Source organism: Macaca mulatta, chromosome 10 (assembly GCF_049350105.2).
Source record: "Macaca mulatta isolate MMU2019108-1 chromosome 10, T2T-MMU8v2.0, whole genome shotgun sequence".
Lineage (NCBI taxonomy): Eukaryota > Metazoa > Chordata > Mammalia > Primates > Cercopithecidae > Macaca > Macaca mulatta.
In genome coordinates this window covers 57,696,779-57,723,288 of record NC_133415.1, presented here as the reverse complement: position 1 = coordinate 57,723,288, position 26,510 = coordinate 57,696,779, and the positions used below count along the sequence as shown (strand labels likewise).

Here is a 26,510-nt window from a genome sequence, read left to right as displayed (position 1 = left end):
ATGCATCCTCAGCAGTTTCCCAAGAAGCTGAAGGAAGAGCGTGATAGGTAAGCCTAGAGCACGGATTTTTTTTTCTTTTTCTTTTTCTTTTTTTGATGGAGTTTCTCTCTTCTTTCCCAAGCTGGAGTTCAATGGTGTGATCTCGGCTCACTGCAACCTCTGCTTCCCGAGTTCAAGCAATTCTGCTGCCTCAGCCTCCCTAGTAGCTGGGATTACAAGCATGTGCCTCCATGCCTGGCTAATTTTTTGTATTTTTAGTAGAAATGGGGTTTTACCCTGTTAGCCAGGCTGGTCTCGAACTCCTGACCTCAGATGTTCTGCCCACTTCGGCCTCCCAAAATGCTGGGTTTACAGGAGTGAGCCACCCTGCCTGGCTGCCTATAGCAGTATTTAACAGGAGGTAATTGTCATTGTGCTATACACTAATGCAAATTTGGACTAATATTCCTTATGATTAACAAGTTTTATATTTTTACCAGGGATATTTAGTCCTGCCTGGTAATCAGAAAAATGCAAATTAACATAAAATAAGATATATTTTTAAAAGTCATACTGATATTTAAAAAGTAATTACCAATGTTGGCGTATGTGAGGAAAAACGCATTCTCGTACACCGTTGGTATATGAAATTGGTAAATTATTTCCGAAGAGCAACTTAGTGCTTTGTATCAAAAATTCAAATAACCCGACATCCCTTTAACTCAACAACTCCATTTCTGGGACTAGATTTCACGGGAAAACATAACTTGTGTAAACATACACACACTTATTAAGGATATTAATTATATATTACACATAATGAACAATAGGTTAATAAATATATAAAATCTATGTAATAACAAGGTGAATTGAAAGTACTTAGAAAGTAATATAAAAAATATGGGGTAACAGATGTTAGACTCTTTAGCCTAGTTTTGGCTGACAGTCATCTGCAGATATAGTTTGTGTGAGGGACAGCTGAAGGTGCCATCTTACTCTGTCAATCATTTGGAGAGGTACCTGCAATATTTCATAAAGATGAAACTTTATTTCTAGTGAACTTAGACACTTGTCAATAAATAGTAACTTTAAAAATGTAGTTGATCGTAAACAATCTTTTCTAATAATGGAGTAATTATGATTGTGTGATTTAAAAAGGTAATTTTGAACTTGTAACTTTACTGAATAATCTCCAGTATCCTTTTTTATAATATATACTAGAGTGACTAGTAACAGAAACTATAGCGGAATATCCTTTCCTTACTACTTTTCAAGTATATGCATTCTTTGGAAGATGTTGAAGTGAGAAATTAAATATCTGAGAGCTGCAAAGGAAAAATAATCCAGAACATGGAAGTTTTATTAGGATGATAAACAACATCTGCAGAGATGAGCTCTTTATTTTTTAACAAAATGCATTTTAAGAGAAATGTCTTTATCTGCAGATGCACCTTCAAACAGGAAAATGAAGAAAAAATAAATGTTAATATGCTGTACAAAAAAAATAGAGAAGAATTAGACAGGAAAGAGAAACAACATAAGAAAGAAGCTGAAGCAAAACAACCTGAACCGACTGTTCAGTCACTAGAGATGAAACCAAAAACTGCAAGAAGTACTCCAAATCAGGTAAATCAATCTTTGGTAAAAATTCTATATTTTAAGCATTATTTATCAATTTTACTTATAATATCCACTTGATTTAATATATACTATAATAGGTCTAAAACAAATCAGAAATGTTATCTCACTTTTAAAAATGAATGATGACACTTACAGGTAAAATTATTAATATTTATTATAAGTCTTGGCATCCACATAGGATATTATTTTATTACCAAGTGCTTTTGCAAACAATAACATGCCATAATGTATACTTAGTGATAACCTATTGATAAAAATGTTGTTCCCAGGAAAATTGTTCCTTGTACTTCCCTATTTCATATTGATTACTGTACCTAAAATAAAATAAAGAAGAAACAGAAATTATTGCAATCACAAATAATCTCATGATATCCTAAGAATAGCTCTATAAATTTTATCTTATTTACCGTTGGTGTTTTAAAATAAAAGTTTTATTTTGTATTGATATAATTACACCACAGAAGTAACTGTGATCTGTTGGAGAACTAGAAATAGACTCACAAGTCCTGGGGAAAATCCTGTAGCTTGCTTATATTTTTAACCTTTCTTTTTCAAAATTATTGTAACTAGAGGAGTTCATCAATGAATGTATATAGGAGTGACTAGTATAATGTCTAGATTTATGATTTAGTAAATGTAATTCTTATAACTGACTATAGAAGTGTTAAAAGAGTCAAATTGCAATAGAATATTATCTGGGAAACAGAACTGTAATAACTTTGGGAAATTTTATCTGTCCAAATACGTGTGAACTAAGGTTCTTACTATAGGGTGGTGTAAGGGTTAGATATCAAAGTGTAAATGCATTTTTTGATATATTTTAATTTAGTCAAATTTGTTAATGCTTTAATTTATGCTTTTGGGTTTGTTGTAATTCAGGCAAAGGCTTTTCCAATTCTGATATTCTCACAAATTCTCTGGTGTGCATGTGTGTGTATGTGTGTGTTTACTTTTATGAACTCATTGACTTTAAATAAATTTCTGAACTTTTTGGAATTTATGCTCTACAAGGTTCAAAGTTTTGCTTCAACTTTTTCTCCTGTTGGATATCCACTGACAGTAAACTTTTTAGTGTATGGATGTGCAGGTTATTCTTTAGCTTCAGAGGTAATCATGATATGTTATTTTATGGAGTACTAGCTAAAACTTTCTTTTATTTTATTTAGGATTTTCATACTCATGAAGAAACGGAAGATCTGATGGATGAAAATTGCATTTTGAAGACAGATATTGCTATACTCAGGCAGGAAATACTCACAATGAAAAATGACAACTTGGAAAAAGAAAATGAATATCTTAAGGACATTAAAATTGTTAAAGAAAGAAATGCTGCCCTTGAAAAGAGTATAAAACTCAATGAGGAAATAACAAAAACAGCATTCCAGGATCAACAAGAGCTGAAAGATCTCAAAGCTGAGAATAAAAGGCTCAATTCCGAACTGCTGAAGAAAAAAGAAAGCAACACAGAAAGAAACCTAAAACTTACTTTACAGAACACACAAGACATTTCTGTGCAAGAAAAAATGAGTTCTGATATCTCCGAAGTTGAAGATAAGAATGAGTTTCTCACTGAACAACTTTCTAAAACGCAAATTAAATTCAATACCTTAAAAGATAAGTTCCCTAAGACAAGAGATACTCTCAGAACAAAGCCATTGGATTTAGAAACTCTACAAAACGACCTAAGCCAAACCCAGCAGCAAATAAAGGAAATGAAAGAGATGTATCAAAATGCAGAAGCTAAAGTGAGTAATTCCACTGGAGAGTGGAACTGTGTGGAAGAAAGGATATGTCAACTCCAGGGTGAAAATCTGTGGCTTGAACAGCAACTAGATGATGATCATCAGAAAGAGGATCATAAAGAGAGAGTAATTAATATCCAAAGAGGTTCTATTGAGAGTGGAAAGAAAGACCTCCTGCTCCAAGAGAAAAATAAGAAGCTAATGAATGACTATGATCATTTAAAAGAAAGTCTCTTTCGATATGAGAGAGAGAAAGCAGAAAGAGTAGTAAGTATCAAGGAAGAGAAATATTTTCAAACTTCTAGAAAGAAAATGTAAACATTTGGTTCTGGATACATGTTGAACCTAGTTGAATATAAAAATCAATAGATGAAAAGTGTGTTTACCATATTGTATAATTCCATTTACGTGAAGCATCCAAAAAAGAGAAACGTATAGGGACATAAAGTAGATTACTGTTTGCGAGGGGCTGGGGCTGGAAGCTGGTAATGACCGCTAAAGGGCGTGAGGGATCTTGCAGTGATGGAAATGCTCTAAAGTTGGATTGTAGAGATGGCTGCACAACTTAGTAAATGTACTAAAACTCGTTTAACTTAAGTTAAAACAGATGTAGTATGTAAATGATATTTCAACAAAGCTGTTTTAATAAGAAAACATAAAAGGCAAAATGTGTTTACTCCATCAGCTTAGAAACACACCTTGTTTCTAGGAAATAAAAGGTAGAGGTGAGAGATGATTTACTTTGAGAAAAGACATTGTGTCACCTGCAAAATTGTATTAGGCACAGAGTCATATTTTCAGGTAGATAGTCCTGTACTGGTTAAATAATAATTTTAATGTCTTTATGTTGCCACATGTTAAGACCATGATGAAGGTATAAATGGAAATGTTTACACCTGAAATGAGTCTTTTCAAATTACAATTTAATTAAGTGATTTTCTTTGACACTTAATTCTAGATTTCCCAGATGAACTGAAGTGCATTGCTGTGTCTTGTCATACCTTGCTTTAAGTAGCTTTTAATATATTTTAGTTGGTATAGCTTTGTTATTATTCATATTAACAAATCTGAAAATATGTCAAATTACATATTTTTATGACCACATAATGTTTTAAGGGCACCTACTTGTTATAAAATCATAATTTAGGATAAACGTGGTAAATTTTAGCAAAACCATATTTGGTTTAGTCTTCCAACTGGAATTTATAGTTTACTTTGAATATTTTTATTAATAATGAACTCATACTTTTTATTTCAAAGCTCAATGACTATCATTTGAATATAACTTTGTCCAGTACAAAGATACTATAGCTGCCTGTGATTTATGAGTTAGGCATTAGATCCCCATTTGCAAACGAAAGAGGGGTGGCAGGCTTCACATACAGTGGGAATGGAGTAATTACAGAGGGAGTTGTAGGAGCTTGAAGTCAGAGAGGGAGGTAGAGGCCTGTTTACCTAGGGCCTCAAAGGTCATTGGAATTTTACTTTTATTCTGAGATAGGAATCTGTTAGAAGGATTTGAACAGGTGATTAAATATGTTAGGAACTTTGAGGTTGAGTTGAGCTTCCAAGATGATTGAATGGTGGGATGAGTCTGTTGCATAAGTAAGAATACCAATTAGGCAGGAAGATAACACATTCTGCATTCCTCACTGAATTCAGTAATAAATAAAAGTGTGTACATGTGATGAAAAGAAGGTGAATTAATGTGTGTGGTGATAATTTTCAAAGTAGGTACGTTAGAGTTCAATAGTATTAACATAATTTAATAATAAGGCAATTAATAAAATCAGTAACAAAATTATTTTATCGGGTGGTTGTGAGACAACTTCAACAAGAAGTAGCTGATTCCCTTAAAAAATTAACTATGTTAGAGTCTCCACTGGAAGGTACATCACGTTGTCACATTAATTTGGATGAGACACAGGCCTCAAAGAAGAAATTATTTCAAGTGGAAAGTCAAGTATGTATGAAATTTAACATGTCGACAGTTATTCTGCAGCTGATTGAATTATATAACATGTTTTAGGATACTAATTTTGGCAGAAGCTTTTGTGTTTTAATTATAATTAATTATTTCCATTTTACTATGTTTATAATGTACTTTTCTTTTATATTGTGACTTTCATTCTACCATTTTGAAAAACCATTGTATACCTTTTCTCTTGCAACACATGCCCTTGGAAAGGTTGAGAATTATACATCATTCCTCACAGAAAATTGACTTTTCTCCTGTTAAACAGTATTTTTAAGTAATTTTTGTGTTGCTCTGATGAGGCACGCCAGATTAAATCAGAGGAGAATGTTTAATGGAATGTTCCAGAAAATTATCTTATTTCTTCACTTTTGTGAATGAACACAGAATCTGTGTCTATTTATTTCACAGATTCTAGGTTAACTTGTACAGAAAGGCCACTATACTAGTCTTTGAAATGTACGTATTTTAGGTTTTTTACAAACCATTTGAAAAGTTAGGCATTTTCTATATCTTTTATTTAAAATATACTATAAAACTGTAGAAATATTTAGATTTGATATAGTATTACATCAAAAATTGAGAGTTGATAAAATTATCTTGGTCCTGCCATTGGATTTTAAAAACGGTTTCACTGATATAATTCACACATCAGATGGTTCAACAATTTAAAATGTGCAACTCAGTATTATTAGTATATTCACAGCATTTTCGTCACCCTGAAAAGCAACCCCACATCTCCTAAGCATGACTGCAACCTTCCTCCGTGTCTCTTCACCTACCCCTGTTATAGGCAACCACCATCTACTTTTGTCTCCACAGGTTGGCCTGTTCTGTGTATTTCATATACATAGAGTTATACAATCTGTAGTCCTTTGTGACTGGCTTTTTCACTTAGCATAATATTTTCAGAATTCATGCACATTTTGGCACACACTGGTAGTTTATTTCTTCTTATAGTTAAATGATATTCTATTGCATGACTATACTGGTTTTCCATTCATTCATCAGTTGATGGATCTTTAGGTTAGTTTCCACTTTTTAGCGATTATGAAAAATGCTGCTGCAAACATTCACTTACAGGTTATTATGTGGACATGTGCTTTTATTTTCCTGCCATTGAACTTTATCCTCAGAGTTAATTGGGCAGATTTCAGCACTTGTCTTGCTCATGCTATCCTTTCTGCCTTTTCAGTTTCTGTTCATCTAGCCTCATTCATCAGACCTGGCAGACGATTTTTTGTTTCATGAATTTTTCTATGACTGTTCTGACTCTCATCGACCTTATGTGTTAGCAATTGTTGTCTAGTCTGTGCAGAAAAACTGAGTCCTTAATTTTACATGGCTTTTTTATGGAAGATAATTTTGTCTCATTATAAATGTGCTTAATGGGGGAATAATATATAATATGTATGCCACCTATCCTTGCATAAATTGAAAACATTTTAGCTTAGAAGATTTTAGCATACAATGAAGTACTTTATACCACACCAATTATTTCTTCTTTGAGACTTTGACACAGTAAGGTTTATATTCTAAATGTATTTTTAGCAATTAAATATCAAATCTAAACCAATGAGTCTAATAGAGGAGAATCGTTCAAATCCATGTTTATGTTTTTCTCACTATGAAAAGGAATCTAAATTGGCCTTTTTTCACTCCGCAGCCAGAACTGTATTTCTGGACTGCTACCAGTTTGTCAGCTGAACAGTTCTGGCTGCAGCTTGTCTGAGGAACCATAGCACAGCCCCTCAATCTGAGTGCTCAGCAGACGGCTTGTGAAGGCAGCACCACAGCAACAGTTGCTCAGAGGGAACTGATTCAGGAACCTCGATTTAGCATAGAGCCTAGGGTTTTCCAGCTCAGTGTCTTTAGCCTGTCTCTGCTGGTCATGTCAGTTACATACTATTCAATCCAGGAGGCGCTATTTACATTGTAGTACATACATAGTCATTGCCTACTGAGTCACACAGATAGAAAAGTCAGTTATAAATGTTATGCCCCCCATTTGCTGCAGCTCTCAGTGGTGAGAAGAATGATTGAGTGCAGCTATAGGAAACTAGTTCCATTGGCATGCCACCTGCCTAACATACACAATTTTGTTAAGATATACAGATAGAATTATTATACTAATAGCAAATATTTTATGTAGCTCACTATGTTCCACGTGCTCTTCTAAGGGCTTCATGTTAGTCCCCAGTTAAACACCTGGTTGGGGGAGGTGACTCATGCCAGTAATCCTAGCATTTTAGAAGGCTGAGGCAGGAGGATCGCTTGAGCCCAGGAGTTTGAGACCAGCCAGAGCAATATAGTGAGACCCTGTCTCAAAAAAAAAAAAAAATTTAAACACTTACTGAGGCATAGTGGTGCATGCCTGTAGTCCCAGCTACAATGGGAGGCTGTGGTAGGAGGGTCACTTGAACTTGGAATATTGGGACTGCAGTGAGTGGTGATCAAGCCTCTGCACTCCAGCCTGGGTAACAGAGCGAGACTCTGTCTCATAAGTAAAACGTTCTGTATAGATTCCCATAGAATTAAGTTAGACATCAGGCATAGAATTATTAGCCACTAGATGTCTGCCTTGAGTGTAAAACATGTAATAAGGGGCAGCTTTAAACCATTTCCATCAATAGCCTCTAACTTCTCAGGAAGGTTCTTATTTCATGAATTTCTAAGCAAGAGACTACCTGGATTAAGACATTTGGTGGATACCATTTTGAGATGAGGAATCTCAACTGGGAAGCAGGGAGACCTCTACTTGACTGGAGCTGCCAATGATATAGTTGAGTGTCCCCCTGAAAGAAACTTTAGAACAAGACTTTCATCATGCCACATCTCTATGGAAAAGGAAATTCTTTAAAAGAAAACAAAGGCAAACAATTGATAATCTGATTCTCATGGGAAAGTTTTCGTTATAAAAGAAAACAAGGACTGGGTGCCATGGTTCATGTCTATAATCCCAACACTTTGGGAGGCTAAGGTGGGTGGGTTATCTGAGGTCAAGAGTTCAAAAACAGCCTGGCCAACATGGTGAAACCCTGTCTCTACTGAAAATACAAAAATCAGCCAGGTGTGGTGGTGTGCACCTGTAGTCCCAGCTGCTTGGGAGGCTGAGGCAGGAGAATCACTTGGACTCAGGAGGTGGAAGTTGCAGAAAGCCAAGATGGCACCACTGCACTCCAGCCTGGATGACACAGTGTGACTTCATATCAACAAAAAATGAAAAACAAAGAAAAACAGTGTATACTGGTCCAAAAAAGAAGAAAGAAAGAAAAAAAGGACAAAGTATACTGGTCAGTATTGTAACAGTGAGATAGTCCCTCTTTGAGATTAGAAAATAACAGTATACTCAGAGTAGCATCAATAAGAACCAATGTAAAATAGACAAGATTCACTATCTACAAAAGTCATCTGCACCAAGTAGCAACGTATGAGTGTGTGGTTGAGAATATGGTCTATAATATGTGTCCTAGAAGGAAGAGGCCTCAAGAGAAAGGTCAGAGCTGGAAATGTAGATTAGGGAATCTAGGTCAAAGTTTTGAGGTTTTTCAGAGTCCTGAGAGAATTTAAAAAGTGAAATAGCATCCGGGTGTGGTGTCTCATGCCTTTAATCGCAGCACTTTGGGAGGTCAAGGCAGGCAGATCATGAGGTCAGGAGTTCAAGACCAGTCTAGCCAACATAGTGAAATCCCGTGTCTACTAAAAATACAAAAAATTAGCCAGGTATGGTAGCACATGCCTGTAATCCTAGCTACTTGGGAGGCTGAGGCAGGAGAATCACTTGAACCCAGGAGGTGGAGGCTGCAGTGAGTCGAGATCATGCCACTGCACTCCAGCCTGGGTGACAGTGGGAGAGTCCATCTCAAAACAAAAAACAAAAACTAAACAGAACAAAAACCAAAAAGGAGTAGAGCTGAACAACACAGGTTGCTGCATTTAGAAATGAAGTGGGGTCAGAGGAGCAGAGGGAGCATTTGGTCACCGCTCGCAGTTGCTGCTGAGTAAAGCGGAGTAAAGTCCTTGACGACCCTTGGAGTTTTTAATTGGAATTATTAAAAATCAGATTTCAGTATAAAAAACACAGTAAGTGATGAAAAATAGATTTCTGGATGAGACCATGTGTCATAGAGTCCAATGGAAGGGGAGAAACAGGGTAATAGAAAAGCCACAAAAAGTAGACAAAAGTTGTGCTTTTGTTTATTATAGAAAAAATAAACTTTATTTAAAGAGAAGTGGTTAAGAGAAAGAGAAAAACTGAAACCTATGGGTGAATACTTAGAATGACAGTATTTATCTCAGCCTGAAGATAGATGAGGATCAAAAATGTAACAGGAACTAGATAAGAGTTTTCTAAAACTCGTGTTAGTAAGACATAATTTAAGAAAACTTGGAATATCTTAAATATTAATGACAATGTTTCTAGAGTATCTTTAAAAACTAAATGTAAATATATAACTACTACTTTTTTTTTTTTTTTTACTAACCCTTAGTATTTTATGTGTAAAAACCTTCATTTGTAACAAAGATTTTTGGCAGTTTAAATTTCAGAAAAGATAATGATGAAAGTATGAATCATTTTTAGCAGTATTAAGAAAAATTACTATTTTTGAAATCTGCCCTTCCTGGCATCGGGTTTATAAAATGCACTTTATACACCTGCCTAAATAAGTATTACTCATCCACTTATGAGAAAAATATTTGAGATAAAAGAGGGTCTCTAGATTTTACAAAAATAATTTTAAACATTTTTTTTAAAGACTGAAGAAAAAAAGGAAGAATTAAGAAAACTTGTTGAGTTAATATCATCACTGGAATGTAATGTGAATCGAGTAAGAAAGAAAAATCATGAATTAGAACAAGAGGCAACTGGGTAAGGTTTTCCTATTGTAGAACATGTTAACCATTTATTAATTGATTTAACTCTAATTTTACTTGACTAAAACCTAGATACAAATTCATGTTATGTCTGTATTTTCATAATTAAATGAATTCTATTTTGAAATGTATTTTACAAGCTCACAACACAACTTTATAGGCATCTGCGTCGTGGGGGCGGGAGTCAGCTGAGCTGCTGGGGCAAGGTGAAAGTTTTTTGAAGCCAAAATATTATACTTATTTTATTTTATTATTATTATTTTTTTGGTGGAGAACAGAGTCTGGCTCTGTCTCCCAGGCTGGAGTGTAAAGGCCCGATCTTGGCTCACTGTAACCTATGCCTCCAAGCAATTCTCCTGCCTCAGTCTCCTGAGTTGCTGGGATTACAGGTGTGTGTCACCATGCCTGGCTAATTTTTGTATTTTTAGTAGAGACAGGGTTTTTCCAAGTTGGTCAGGCTGGTCTCGAACTCCTGACCTCGTGATCTGCCCGCTGCAGCCTCCCAAAGTGATGTGAGCCACCGCGCCTGGCCACTTACTCTTTAATGGTTTTGAAAACAATGACAAAGCCTTGGACAAGTAATGTCAAGTACACTCTTCATTATCTAGCTTGAATTTTGATTTCTGAAGATATTTTTGCTGTCTGTGGTCATTTTTTCTTCCCTTTATAGTATCCTCTGCTGCATTCAAATTCTTTAAAGACCTATTTGTGTCATTCTTTAACATCAAAATTTACCTTGATATGTAGCTTATATTTTGTTTCTGCTTCTTTCTTTTTCTTTTAGATATAAAACATATTGGAAGTTTACTCATTTTACACGGTACCTCCGTTGTATACATGAAGTATACATGTTATAAAACTTCTGTTTTACATAAATAAATTTCATATATATATAAATATATGTAAAACCTAAAGAAAAAGTAAAATGAGCATTCACGTTTTGATCACTTTTTTTTTTTTTTAATGGAATGTGTCTTTGAAGCCCTGAACACAGCTACTTCTCTATTTATTTACTGAGCACTTAAGTTTGTTTTTGAATCTAATCGACATTTTTCTGACATTGCCTTTCTCTACATGGTTTTGTATCTCTTTCATTTTGTTGACATCATGTCAGCAAAGATCTCTAGATCTCTTCTTCAAAGTCTTTAAATCATCACACATCTCTCTGCCCCTTTCCCTTTTTCTAAAACGGCCTGTTTCCTTTTTCTCCTCAACTCAGATACTAAAGATGTTTTCTTCTCTTTTTCTACATTGAATGATCTCCTTGATGCTTTTTGTGTGTACTTTTTTCTCTTCTTATAGACTGCGGTCAATGGGTGTCAAAATGTATTTTTGTGTCTTTTTCAAACATATGTGTTTTACTTTTTTATCTTGGTTACTCATCTCTGGGTTATGGCTTATATTTAGTAATAGGTTATTTTACTTAGCATACCAACATGGATATGAATAGTTTATTTACAAGAAGTGTAGTTAGGCCAGGTGTGGTGGCTCACACTTGTAATCCCAGCACTTTGGGAGGCCAAGGTGGGTAGATCATTAGGGGTCAGGAGTTCAAGACCAGTCTGACCAGCGAAACCCCATCTCTACTAAAAATACAAAATGAACCAGGCGTGGTAGTACACGGCTGTGATCCCAGTTACTTGGGAGGCTGAGACAGGTGAATCACTTGAATCCAGGAGGCAGAGGTTGCAGTGAGCCGAGATCACACCATTGCACGTCGCCCTGGGCAACAAGAGTGAAATTCCATCTCAAAACAAAACAAAACAAAATGTATGGTTATAATATCACTTTACCTGCTATATATGCCATAAATTATTCTTCATATTATTTATCTAAGATTGTAATTTCATATAGAATGCTTTCAAACTATGTTCAGTTGAAACTGAAAGGATCATAGCTTATAGATTTGTTTCTTTGATATGCCATAACATAACATCTTTTTAAACAATTATTAAATAGTTACTTTTAAAAATACTTGACTTACTAACTATGTACATTTTTGCAGATATAAGAAACTCCTGGAAAGGACAATAAATATGTTATATGTATTTGGAAATGAAGACTTTGGTTTCCATGGAGACTTAAAAACTGATAAACTGAAAATGGATATTCTGATTAAGAAGCTAAACCATAAGGTGATTTCTTTTAAAAAAATTATTTTATCTTAAGGTCTAGATTACCTGAGCAAGGCATGCAGGTGTGTTACATAGGTAAACGTGTGCCATGCCATGGTGGTTTGCTGCACCTATCAATCCATCACCTAGATATTAAGCCCCACAGGCATTAGCTATTGATCTTGATGCTCTCCCTCCTGACCCCAACATGCCCCAGTGTTTGTTGTTTCCCTCCCCAAGTCCGTGTGTTCTCATTGTTCAGTTCCCACTTAAAAGTGAGAAGATGCAGTGTTTCGTTTTTTGTTCCTGCACTAGTTTGCAGAGGATAACAGCTTCAAGTTCATCCATGTCCCTGCAAAGAGCAGGACCTCATTCGTTTGTATGGCTCCATAGTATTCCATGGTGTATATATACCACATTTTCTTCATCCCGTCTATCGCTGATGGACATCTGGGTTGATTCCATGTCTTTACTGTTGTGAACGGTGCTGCAGTGAACATACAAATGCATGTATCTTTATAATAGAGTAATTTACATTCCAACATACGGTAATTTTAAATCAGTTTTGGGATCAAAAATCACATAATTTGGGAAAATATTAATAATGGAAAAACCCAAATTCCGCCAAAATATGTTGAGAAAATAGAGGATAAATATATCTTTTCAGATTTTAAATGCATCAGGCTCTTAGTTAATCTTCCCCAGAACTGGGAAGACCTAGAAGGGGAGAGATTGGGCTACATTAATGAGGGCCATTTCAATCTCTTGGCCCTGCAGCGGCCATTTCAAAATATGTCAAAAATATATTTAGGGGTTAAATATTTTTATTTCCTTCAGCTTCTTCTCTCTGTGATGCTGGACCGGAATCGGGTTAGAAAGTGAGCCACATTATAAGAGTTAATAAAACCCATCTGATGAGATTTTATAGTTTGAAGTGTGTGATTCCCAGACCCTGTGGATAGAAATTGGAGCCAAAGAAAACAAGGTCTTATTCCTCAATATAAATCTCTCAGTGCTTTAAGCAGTGAAAGAAAGATTTTTCATTTAATTTTACTGAGTTGATACTAATGAAAAGAATAGTTTTCAAAACATGAATCCTTTTTTCTATATAAAGGACATGCTGTTGATTCTCTTAGGCCTTGACCTCTGGCCAGTGATCTGAAACCAAGCAACATCTGTCTCCAGATCACTAGTACCAAAATCACTAGTACCAAATTAATTAGGGGTGGAGCATAACAGGTTTATTGAGAAATAATGAGCACACCATGCAATTCACTAATTATAATATACAATTCATTCACTTTCATATTTTGAGAGAGTTCTGCAGTCCTCGTTACAATCAATTTTAGAACATTTTCATCACCCTAAAAACAAACCCCACATTATTTAGCCATCTTCACTAGTTTCCCCTTCCTCCTTCAGCCCTAGGGAACCACCCACCTTCTTTGTATAGATTTGCCTATAAGCCTCTGAAATAAAAAGCAAGCGGTCTACAGTGACTGGCTTATTTCACTTAGCATAATTTTTCATGCTGCATCTGTGCTGTAGCAGGTATTGATGCAGAGTTTTTGCTCCTTAGTTCAGCTAAATCTGGGTTCTTCTGTCATGACCAGGAAAAATTAAGCACGAAGACACATTGAAGGGTGAGGAGGACAGAATTTATTAAGTGAAAGGAAAGTGCTCAGCAAAGAGAGGGGTCCTGCAAACAGGTTTCCACCTCACAATTGAATACCAGGAGCACATGAGCTGAAGTGGTCAGGCTCCTCCCCTGCATAAGGCGGGAATTCCTGGTGACTCCTCCCCATCCCGCCAGTGCTTGTAGGCCTCCAGTCCTCTGCCGGCATGTCCAGGCAAGACAAGTCCAGGTTCCCTTATCTGCACATAACATTGCAGAAATATCTATTCAAAATCTTTGCCCATTTTTAGACATTCTTTATATGTCCTATATATGTAAGTCCCTTATCAGATATATGCTTCTCAAATACTTTCTTCTACTCAGTGTCTTACCTTTTCACTTCTTGATACTGTCTTCTCAGGCACAGCAGTTTTCAATTTTGAAGTCCATTGAATCCATTTTTCCTTTGGAGTCATAGCTAAGAAAACACTGTGAAATGCAGTCACAAAGATTTATTCCAGGGTTTTCTTCTGAGGGTTTTATAGTTTTAGCTGTTACAGTTAACTGTTTTGAGTTAATTTTTAAATAAGATATCTGGTCCAGCTTTATTTATTTTTTGCATATGGATACCCAGTTTTCCCAGCACCATTTGTTGAAAAGACTATTCTTTTCCCATTCTGTTCTTTTGTTAACCTTGTATAAAATCAATTGACTGTAAATGTGCAAGTTTATTTTTAGATTATCAACTCTTAGCTTGTTTATGTCTATTCTTATGCCAAGGCCAAATCAAATTTAATGAGGAGTTTTTTTCCATCATATTGCATATTACCAGATGTCTTATGTCATAATAAAAATTAAATGTAGTGGAATATCTTTAACTTCACTTTTTGTGTCTCGAAGATGTCTCTGGCCAGCTTATACCTTACTTAGTCTAAGACATGATGGGAAGTCAGGCTTACAAGACACACTTGATTTCTTTTTTTCTCCATTCCAACCTTTAGTCTCTTTTCCATTGCTCCACTCTATAGTTGTATTTGCGGAAAGTTTTGATCACAGGATATGCTGACATAGTCTAATATTTAGTGCATTATGTTTTGCTAATTCATTGTACTTCATAGAATCTTCCATAGCTGTCTACCATCCAGGAAGGAGAAGTTTAAGTCTGAGCTGCCAGCTTTCCTCAGTGGAAATCAAGTGAAGTCATCATCTTTCAGTTCGCAGATCCTCTTTCCACCTGGTAGCTGGTTCTCTCGGGTAGCACTGTGGCTAATACTTTTCTTGGTGCCAATCTTGCATTCTCAGAAACCACAGTTCCCTGTATTGACCTCCTTTTGCTGAAACAGAGATGCACAGCTCTGCTTTCTAGCTCAGTAGATGATTCTTGGAATATAAAGTTTAATTCATTCCAAGAAAAAGTCTTAGGAGTGCAGCACTTCAAAATCAGGTAATGTTCAGGCAGTTTATCAGAGACACATAGTAGATTAGTATTTTGACTTTTGAAATTTCAGAGTGTGCTATAGAGACACATTGTGGCATAACATAGAGATGGGATGGTCTTAACTTCTCCATACAAACAAGCTTGAAGTAAGGTGAAGGAGAAATTGCATTTGATGTCTTAGCACTCAAAGCGTGCTGTTTATTTTGCTTCTTTGAAGACTAAAAATCATTCCATAATGTTCTCCTTATTTCCTCACTGAGAAAAGGAAAATGAAAATTGAACACTAGATCGATTAATAAATACTCAAAGCTTCTTCTTTTAGGATTTTAGTTCATTGAAATCAGGTAAATGTCTGATTTTGGTTATGTAACCAAGTATTTCTAGTTGTTTCTCAAATCATATGTCTTCTTGCTTCCCAGTCTGGTCTCCTAACTTGAGGGGAAATTGTAAGGAGACACCCTGGCCTTGTTATCAGAGCTCATAATTGAAGGGGGTTTTAGGAAAAGTTCCTCCTCAGCAGCTTCTGTCTCTCTCCTGGTTATCTGCTGCTTCTCAGTAATGTTTGCCATCAGTGAATAAATCTCAACATTTATTAGATCCTACTTTAAAGGAGACTCTTTTCTGCTACACAAGTTATGTTTCCTGTCCTTTATTTTTCTAACAATTACCCAGAGTTTTGTGACTTACAAGAAAAACATTTTGTTTGTTCATGAACCTGTGGTTTGGAAAAAGCTTGGCCAGGAGAGCTTGTCTCTGCTCCCCTCAGCTTCTCTAGGAACAGCTGATCATTTGGGGAAATGGAATCATCTGAAGCTTTGCTCACCCACGTGTTTGATGGCTGATACTGGCCATTGGCTGGAACCTTGGTTGGGGCAGGCAGCATGAACACTGACCCTGGCACTGCCAGGCTGTCTTTGTGGCCTGATCTCTCTCACAATCTCTGGGGGCTGAGTTCGAAGGGAAAGCAGTCTGAGATAGGGAAGCCACATGGCATCCCTTTTACTGCATTCTATTCATTAGAAGGAAGTCAATAAGGTTGGCCCATATTCTGTTTTTAAATGGGATGAATATAGCCTCGCTTCTGTTCTAATTGACATATATATATATATATATATATATATATATATATATATATACACACACACACATAATTATGGCCATAGAGTGACATTTTGATACATGTACATAGTGTGTAATGATCAAGCTAACTAGCACATTTACTACTTCAGTCATTTTTCATTTCTTTGAATTATGAACATTCAAAATCTTCTGGCTTTTAAAAAACATACTATAAATCATAGCCATATTCACCCCACAATACCACAGAACACCGGAACTCATTCCTCTTATCTAACTGTAATTCTCTATCCATTAACCAGCCTCCCCTCTCCTACTTCTGTGAGCTTTTTTGTTGTTGTTAAGAGACAGGACTTTTCTAGTGTAGTCTGGGCTCTGGGCAACTGTAGTCATCCAGATTGGAGACAGTGGTTTGATCATAGTTCACTGTAGCCTCAAACTCTTGGGCTCACATGATCCTCACACCTCAGCCTCCTGAGCAGCTGGGATTATGGGCATGCAGCACTGCACCTGTCTGATTTTTGACTTTGTAGAGATGTCTCCCTATGTTGTCCAGGGTGCACTGGAACTTTTGGCCTCAAGTGATTTTCCTGCCTTGGTCTTTTAAAGTGCTAAGAAATAACAGGCATCAGCCATGTTACCCAGCCCTCAGTTTTTCTTCAGCTCCCACACATGAGTGAGAATGTGCAGTATTTATCTGCACTTAACATAACATCCCTCAGACTGATCCACGTGGCCACAAATAACAGGGTTTAATTCCTTTATATGGTGAATAGTATTCCATTGTGTATGTGTACCACAGGATTTTGTCCATTCATTTGGTTAGTTGACATATAGGTTGATTTGATACATTAGCTGTTGTGAATAGTGCTACAATAAACATGTGAAGACAGGTATCCTTGTGATCTATTGTTTTCTTTTCTGTTGCCTGAATACCCAGTAGTGGGGTTGCTGGGTCCCTGGGCAGTCCCATTATTAGATTTTTGAGAAAAACTCGTGTTGTTTTCTGTAGTGGCTGCACTAATTTACCTTCCCACCAACAGCATGTAAGAGTTTCCTGTTCTCCGGAGCCTCACCAGCATTTGTTATTTTTATATCTTTTCAATGATAGCAATGTATTCAAATTGAAGCAAGATTATATCACATTGTAGATTTGATTTATATTTCCCTGAGGATTAGTGATACTGAACATTTTAAAATTTATTTGTTGGCTATTTGTATTTCTTTTTTCTAAAAACAAGTATAGTTAGATATTTTGTTCGATTTTGAACTCAGATTTTTTTTTAACAGTCAAGTTGTTTGAGTTTCTTGTACATTTTACATATTAGTCCCTTATCAGATGAATAGTTGACAATATTTTCTCCCACTCTACAGGTTTTCTCTTCACTCAGTTGTTTGCTGGCCAGAAGCTCTTTAGCTCAATGTACTACCATTGGTCTATCATTTGTTTTTTCCTATGCTTCTGATGTCTTACCCATAAAAATCTTTGTGCAGACTAATGTCCTCAAGCATTTTCCCTATATTTACTTACAGTAGTTTGATAATTTGGGGCCTTACATTTCAGTCTTCAATTGATTATGAGTTTCTTTTTTATATGATGTTACAGAGGAAGCTAGTATCATTCTTCCCCATATGGATATTTAGTTTTCCCAGTGCCATTCATTTGAAGAGACTGTCCTTTCCCCAATGTATGTTCATGGCACCTTAGTCCAAAATCAGTTGGCTTTAAATATGTGGATTTATTTCTGGGTGCTGTATTCTATGGCCTTTACCCCAAGAATCATGACTTCTTAAAATGCAATTCATATTGTCCTGAAACATTTGCAGTCTAAGGAAAGGCTTATGGCATTGAATCCTTATTTACAGGATTCATTATTTTGTGTCTTTTTGAAATACAGTCTTTGTCTGTCATCCAGGCAGAAGAGCAGTGGTGTGGTCATAATTGACTGCAGCCCTGAACTCTGGGTACAAGCCATCCTTTTGCCTCAGTCTCCCAACTAGCTGGCTCTACATGCATAAGCCACCATGCCCAGATAATTAAAAATAAGTATATATATATACACACACACACACACACACACACACACACACACACACACACACACACACACACATATAGAGACATGGGAGTATCACTATTTTGCTCTTGCTGATCTCAAATTCCTGGCCTCCAGTGATCTTTCTGCCACAGCCTCCTAAAGTGCTGGGATTACCGGCATGAGCCACCATCCCTAGTATAGAGTATTAAATTATTTTCAAAGTCTTATTCCCAGAGCCATTTATTGACTTTGGCCTAAATCACCCACTATGATATGTCTGACACCGTTTTGACATATTATGGGGAGTGAGGATGAGGGAGGGGGTTAGACACTTTTCACTGAGAGATCACTTAGTGCCATTGAAGGAGGAACAGAAATGTATTATCAGGAAAATAAAAGTCAGATGAAGTGCAAAAGTTCTCTGGAAAGATGATGACAGTAAAGCATATATTTTTGTGACTCATGGTAGCTTTAACTTTGCTCTTAAAATTCAGAGTAATTTAAGGCTTTACATTTGAAGAATGTACTGTGTTACAGATAACATTTTATTGCAAGTAAATACTTTTCAAAATTTGCTATTGGTTTTGTATTAGATTATTCTTAGTCTATATCAAACTATATTATTTTATTCATGCAGTTTGATGATCTTATGGCAGAGAAGGAAGCTGTATCTTCAAAATGTGTCAGTTTGGTGAAAGACAATCAAGTTCTTCAACAGGAGTTATTACCTATGAGAAAAGTACAACAGGAATGTGAAAAACTTGAGGAGGATAAAAAGATGTTGAAAGAACAAATATTAAATCTTAAGACCCATATGGAAAACAATATGGTAGAACTTGGCAAAGTACAAGAATATAAATCAGAGCTAGATAAAAAGGCAATGCAGGCAATAGAAAAATTAGAAGAAATCCATTTACAGGTTAGTTTTTTAAATCAGGTAAGTTTATCTGTAATGTGCTTTCATTTATTTCACTGCAAACTGTATTTTGGATATGTATATATTGTGTTTCTTCTGCCTCTCTTGTAGCAATTTGCTTTGTAGAGTTCTAGAAAAAAATGGCATCTGTTTTTTCTTTTAAACATTTAAATTTCCATTATTACTATAACAAGATCAATCTTTCAGAGTAATGATTCTCACTATGGAGTCATTTGATGATTAAGACCAGTTGGCATAAGAAAAAATTGTGATTTAGAGATTATGTGATACTTTTAAATTGGTCTTAAGCTACATTGTTCTTTGATCACTTTTTAAAATTATGAATGCATTCTATTACTTCTTGTATGACCAGATTACATTAACAGTAACATAATTATGATTTCAAATTTGTATAAATCAGACTTAATTCTGAATTCAGTTATTAGTTTTTTTGATATTGCTGATAAATATGTTAAGCTCCAGCCTTTTTTTTTTTTTTTTTCTTTTTTTGAGACAGAGTCTTGCTCTGTCACCCAGGCTGGGGTGCAGTGGCCGGATCTCAGCTCACTGCAACCTGCACCTCCCGGGTTTACACCATTCTCCTGCCTCAGCCTCCCGAGTAGCTGGGACTACAGGCGCCCACCACCTCGCCCGGCTAGTTTTTTGTATTTTTTTAGTAGAGATGGGGTTTCACCGTGTTAGCCAGGATGGTCTCGATCTCCTGACCTCATGATCCACCCATCTCAGCCTCCCAAAGTGCTGGGATTACAGGCTTGAGCCACCGCCCCCGGCCCAGCCTCTTTTTTTTTTTTTTTTAACATATTCAAAATTGCTCTTTGAATCACTGACTCAAAATGAAAGGCAAAAAACATATGGTAATTAGGTTATAATTGTTTTAAAAATGTATTCTTTTCATTCATTTTAGACACAAGCACAACATGAAAAACAATTGGAGCAGTTAAGCAAGGATAACATGGCTTCACTAAATAAGAAGGAACTCATGCTTAAAGATGTGGAATGTAAATTCTCCGAAATGAAAACTGCTTATGAAGAGGTTACAACCGAATTGGAAGAATATAAGGAAGCCTTTGCAGCAGCATTGAAAGCTAACAATTCCATGTCAAAAAAAATAACAAAGTAAGTCAAAACATACAATTGTAGGAAATGAATTAAGCTCACTAATTTGTTTTGAAAACATAATTTTTAGTGAGATGGCTTCAGGAGATTAGTACGAAGTGAATGCTAATTTGATAATGTAATTTTGGAAAATAATGTTAGTAAATAATCTTACCTTTAAAATATTAGTCAAGGATAATGTCTGTCCCATTTCTATTATTTATTTATTTTTTTTTTTGCTTTTGTATGACTTTTTTCCTCTGAAAACTCTCATGTAGTTAATCTGATCTGTTAGTTTTTGTCACTAAGTATTTTTGAAGCTTTATAATTCATAAAGCGATCTTGTTATAAAATTACTTGTCAGAGTTTCCCTAAATAGAAAGATTAATGAGTTTAATTTATTCTTCGGTAGATCACAACCTACACCCAAAGTGTCGAGTGGTACTGCTACTCTGGGCACAATCGTTTTTAATTGTGATTTTTAGTATTATCAATAGAGGGTGTCTCAAGAAAGACTATTTGTGTAACATTTTCAAGATGTTACAGAAAGGCATCCTTGTGAAATAGGGAATAATTATCAAGGAATTTAAAGAAGTGTAATTCACAAAGTCGTTAAAAAGTAACACCTTGTTCAGCCTGAAGATTTGTGTGGAAGGCAGAAAGAACAAGCCCCCCACTCCAGTGCCTTGGTCACAGTGCTGGGGGCTAATTGCCTTCAGCGCTGCTTTAGTTCTTTTTATTCCAAGCCACACCATCTAGTTCTCCCCAGGAGCTGTTGCTCTGAGTTCTTCCTCAGTGCCAAATGCTTAATTGTTCCCAGATAATGGGTGAAATGTACAAGGGTGAAACCTAAAATTTCTTTACTAAACAGAACTATTCCTAGATTTTTTTTTTGTTCATTTTACAACATGATGTTTTGATATAATGATTTCCAGTGAAGTGGTTCTTATACTCCAACAAATCAACATATTCATTTTCCCGCATAGTTACCCTTTAAATACAAGTATTTCTAATGGAATCTGTAGAATCACACAAGTGGAGCCATTTTAGAAAGCAGCAAGTTTCACCTGGTGAGCCGTGCATCACTGACAGCCGTTTCTCTCCCCTGTCTACTTTGTTTGAACTGCTTGTTCAGTATAAATTACCTTAGAAACACGGGTGCTTCTTTAGGCTTACAACAGGTATGCTGTCACACATCTTCGGTGTGAAAACACCGTTTAGTGGGTACTTTGGTTTACTCTCAGGGCAACGTTTTAAAAACTGCAAGTCATTAAGAATCATTTAAGGAAAAATGAAATACTAAGCATTTGTCTTTGCTGTCTTTACAGATCGAATAAGAAAATAGCAATGATCAGCACCAAGCTCCTTATGGAGAAAGAGCGGATGAAACATTTTCTCAGCACTCTTTCTACAAGGCGAGACCCAGAGTCACCTTGTGTTGGAAATCTTACTAGTAGAGGACTCAACAGAAAATATGTTCCCCAAATGTCCATCAGAATTCCTACTTCAAACCCACAGACTTCAAATAACTGCAAGAACTACTTCACTGAGGTTAGTTATATGATCGTTTCTCTTTTGGCTTTCATTTCTCTAATATAATTCCTCTTTGTAATTTGGTGAAATACTGAGTTGTTCTGTTGACTTATGCATGTTAAGTAAAGATCATAATTAGCTATGTTAACACAGAAAGGAAATGGGAACTTTTCATTTTTTAATTCCCTGGAGCTCCCATTTTCAAGAGATACCCATTTCCTAGCTTTATTCAATACATGTGACTAAACTGACACATTTAAAATGTCTTTAAAAGCTGCATTTAAGTTAGGTTTTAGAAATTGCATGTTATTGCCTAATAACTGACGATATACCTTGAGATGCTTTGGCTTACTCTCTAATTCTAGTTTAGTTGCAGTGCATACTACCGCCTTTTTTTTTTTCTTTTCTTTTCTTTTTTTTAATACAGTGTCTCACTCTGTTGTCCAGGCCGGAGGGTCGTGGCACCATCTCGGCTCACTGCAACCTCCACCTCCCAGGTTCAAACGATTTTCCTGCCTCAGCCTTCCAAGTAGCTGAGACTACAGGCGCCCACCATTACACCCAGCTAATGTTTGTATTTTTAGTAGAGAAAGGGTTTCACCCTATTGGCCAGGCTGTTCTCAAACTCCTGACCTTGTCATCTACCTGCCTCAGCCTCCCAAAATGCTGGGATTACAGGCATGAGCTACTGCGCCCAGCCCATGTCACTTTTAAAGTTTGTTTGCAGCAGACACCACGGTGACTCATGCCTATAATCCCAGCACTTTTGGAGGCTGAGGCAGGTGTGTCACAAGGTCAGGAGTTCAAGACCAGCCTGGCCAAGATGGTGAAACCCCATCTCTATTAAAGTACAAAAAAATATTAGCCGGGTGGGGAGTGGGCACCTGTATTCCCAGCTACTAGGGAGTCTGAGGCAGAGACTTGCTTAAACCTGGGAGGCAGAGGTTGCAGTGAGTCGAGATCACACCACTGCTCTCCAGCCTGGGTGACAGGGCAAGACTCCATCTTGAAAATAAAAACTTTTAAAAAAGTTTATTTGCACCATCTCAACTCTTCCCACCCATAATCACAACTGAATGATTGGCATCCAAACACTTTACCACATATGGATGTTTATTATTTAGTAGAATCCAATTTAATTGCATTTTATGAATTAAACAAAACCCTAAAATGTTAATTTCCTTTTTTATGTTAAAAGCTTTGTGCTTGGCCAGGCGCGGTGGCTCAGACCTGTAGTCCCAAGGCCTAGAAGTTTGGGACGCTGAGACAGGTGGGACGCTGAGACAGGTGGGACGCTGAGACAGGTGGAACACCTGAGGTCAGGTGATTGAGACCAGCCTGGCCAACATGATGAAACCCGTCTCTACTAAAAATACAAAAATTAGCAAGGCATGTTGGCAGGCATGTGTAATCTCAGATACTCGGGAGACTGAGGGAGGAGAATCACTTGAACCCAGGAGACAGAGGTTGCAGTAAGCCAAGATCATACCACTGCACTATAGCCTGGGTGATGGAGACTATCTCAAAAAAAAAAAAAAAAAATCGGTTTGTGCCATTCTCACATAAGAGTACGTCCTCTGACTATAAAAATCCTGGAAGAAATCCTAGGAAATGCTCTCCTGGATATCATGCTTGTCAATTAATTTATGGCTAACTCCTCAAAAGCAACTGCAAGAATAACAAAATTGACAAGTGTGATCTAATTAAGCTAAAGGGCTTCTGCACAGCGTGAGGAACTATCACTGGATTAAACAGATAGCCTATATAATACAAGAAAATATTCACAAACTATGGATACAGCAAATGCTTATTATCCAGAATCCATAAGAGACCTAAACAAATCAACAAGCGAAAAATAAATAACACCGTTAAAGCTGGGCAAAGGCCATGAACAGACACTTCTCAAAATAACATATGTAAGTGGCCAACAAACACATTAACAAATGCTTACCATTGATAATCATCAGAGAAATGCCAAATAAAACATCAGTGAGATACCATTTCACACCAGTCAGAATGACTTTTGTTAAAAAGTAAAAACATATATATATAAACATATATATATATATGTTGGGGAGGCTGTGGAGGAAAGGAAACACACACTGTTGGTGGCAATATAAATTAGTTCAGCTGCTATGGAGAGCAGTTTGGAAATTAAGTACTAAGAATGACCGTTGCATGAAGCAACCTCATTACTCTACTAGGGGTATGCCTAAAGGACAATAAATCATTGTAACATAAAGATGCATGAACATGTGTGTTCATTGCAGCACTATTCAAAATAGCAAAGACATGGAGTCAATCCAGGTGCATCCAAGGTAGATTGAAAATCCAAGCTAGATTGGAGAATTCCATATATACAATGGAATACTTTGCAGCCATGAAAAGAACAAAATCAGGCCCTTTGCAGCAACGTGGATACGGCTGGAATCTACTACCCTACTCAAACTAACACAGAAACAGAAACCAGATATCTCCTGCTTTCACTCATGTGAGAGCTACACATTGGGTGCACATTATCATAAACATGGGAATAATAGACACTGAGAAATAAGAACGGGGAGGGACAGAGTGGGCCAGGGTTGAAAAACTACTTATTGGGTCATATGCTCACTACTTGTGTGATGTGTTCAATTGTACTCCAAATCTTGGCATGCCTCAATATACCTTTGGAAAAAACCTCCACAGGTACCACCTTAATTGAGAATACAAACTAGAAAAAAAAATTAATAAAAGAAAAATTTACCATAAAAAAGTTTAGTATAAGTAGAGAATAGAAATTTCTTTTTAAGATAAAAATTTATTGGAGTAAAAAAACAGATTAAACTTTTATAAAGGGGAGAGTTCTGCTAAGAATTTCAAAGTAATGCATTCATTGTAAAAGATGACTTTAATTTTCTTTTTCTTTTTTGAGAAAAGGTCTCACTCTGTTGCCAGTCTGGAGTGCAGTGGTGCAATATTGGCTCACTGCAACCTCCAACCCCTGGCTTCAAGTAATTTTCCTGCCTTAGCCTCCCAAGTAGCTGGGACTACAGGTGTGGGCCACCACGTCTAGCTAATTTTGTATGTTTAGTAGAGACCAGGTTTCCTCATGTTGGCCAGGATGGTCTCGATCACCTGACCTCGTGATCTTCCTGCCTTGGGCTCTCCAAGTGCTGGGATTCCAGGCATGAGCCACCACACCTGGCCATTGTTTAACCTTTGTACTAATAAACACCACCTTTCTAAAATTATGTATATGCAATAGACCAATATTAACTGTGTTTTTGTCCAATTACTCTAAGCAACATTACACAGATACATCCTCTGTTATCTAAATTAAAATAAGTAGAAAATTTACTTTATGTATGTGATTATTTTTCTTTTGAAGCAAACTTCAAGTTATGTCTAGTCACTAAAAATACTAAAGACCACAATTTGTAAGTGATATATTATTTTCATGATAATGTTTTTTGTTTAACTTAAATATTATTATTATTTTCACTTATTTTAGATGGAGCTGGACTGTGTAGAACAAATAATTAGAGAGACAAAGAGAAGTATGTTACCAAAATTTATTCCTTAAATTTAGGTTTATTTTAGAAATAAAATTTAATAACAAATGGCATTCCTTTTCATTGTTGGGTTAGTAGATACCATCTTAAGTATTTTTCTCTTATGCACATCTAATGAAAGATATGAAAACAAAAACTTCCACAGAGAAGACTGTCCTTGTGCACCATAAATTCATCACATCCCATAGCTTCAAAAATTCCCAAGAAGTCTATGCATCTCTTTTTCACTGGATCTACACTTTCTTAAGTTTTTCCATCCTCATGGAACTGTCAGCCAGCAACCTGAAACGATTCTCAGAAAACAAAGGCATCATCAAGTTCTCAGGGTTTTGGTAGAGATTGAAGGCCAACAGATGTCAAATTCATTCAGAAATACTTAGCTGAGCAATAACCCTTCGTAGGCAGTCACTTGACAAGTGACATTTTAAATCTCCTGTCATTTACTGTGTCATTGGCTTATGTCTGTTCTCAGGAAAAGTTCCAACTTTTTCACCATGAAATAAAAACACCCACATCAATGTGATTCCTGTCAAGTTACTCAACCTTGTCTCTCACCACTTACTGCACTCTGCCCTTTGCTCTAGCGCCAAACTGGACGGAGCGGAACTCTGCAGGGCTCTTCCCCACCTCAGGCTCTTTGCCTGCACCTCTTCCCTCTCTCTGGTGAGCTTTTCCTTGTCCTTCAGGTATCAAGTTATATTATCTCCTCCACCAGAAAGCCCATGATATTGACATAAAAGTGGGATAGAGGACCCTTCTGTGTGTTCCAGTAGTGCCCTGCTGTATACCTCTTGTGTATCCATGACTCTATATGGACATTGTCTTGTCTGGTTTTTTTGGGTATAGCTTATGACTGTTGGGAGGTGGACCATACCATCTTCATCTTGAAATTCTAG

General features: G+C 36.4%; 1 protein-coding gene across 1 annotated transcript; it reads left to right on the top strand.

The window, feature by feature from the left end:
• LOC144331580 (ankyrin repeat domain-containing protein 18B-like) lies at positions 1-26,351 on the top strand. The gene is made up of 10 exons (XM_077949128.1): positions 1-47; positions 1,488-1,605; positions 2,787-3,633; positions 5,156-5,325; positions 10,095-10,207; positions 12,218-12,347; positions 19,133-19,414; positions 20,337-20,548; positions 21,856-22,078; positions 26,199-26,351. Exons 1-10 carry the CDS (start codon positions 1-3, stop codon positions 26,349-26,351), a joined length of 2,295 nt encoding a protein of 764 aa, XP_077805254.1.
• Positions 26,352-26,510: the final 159 nt, after the last annotated feature.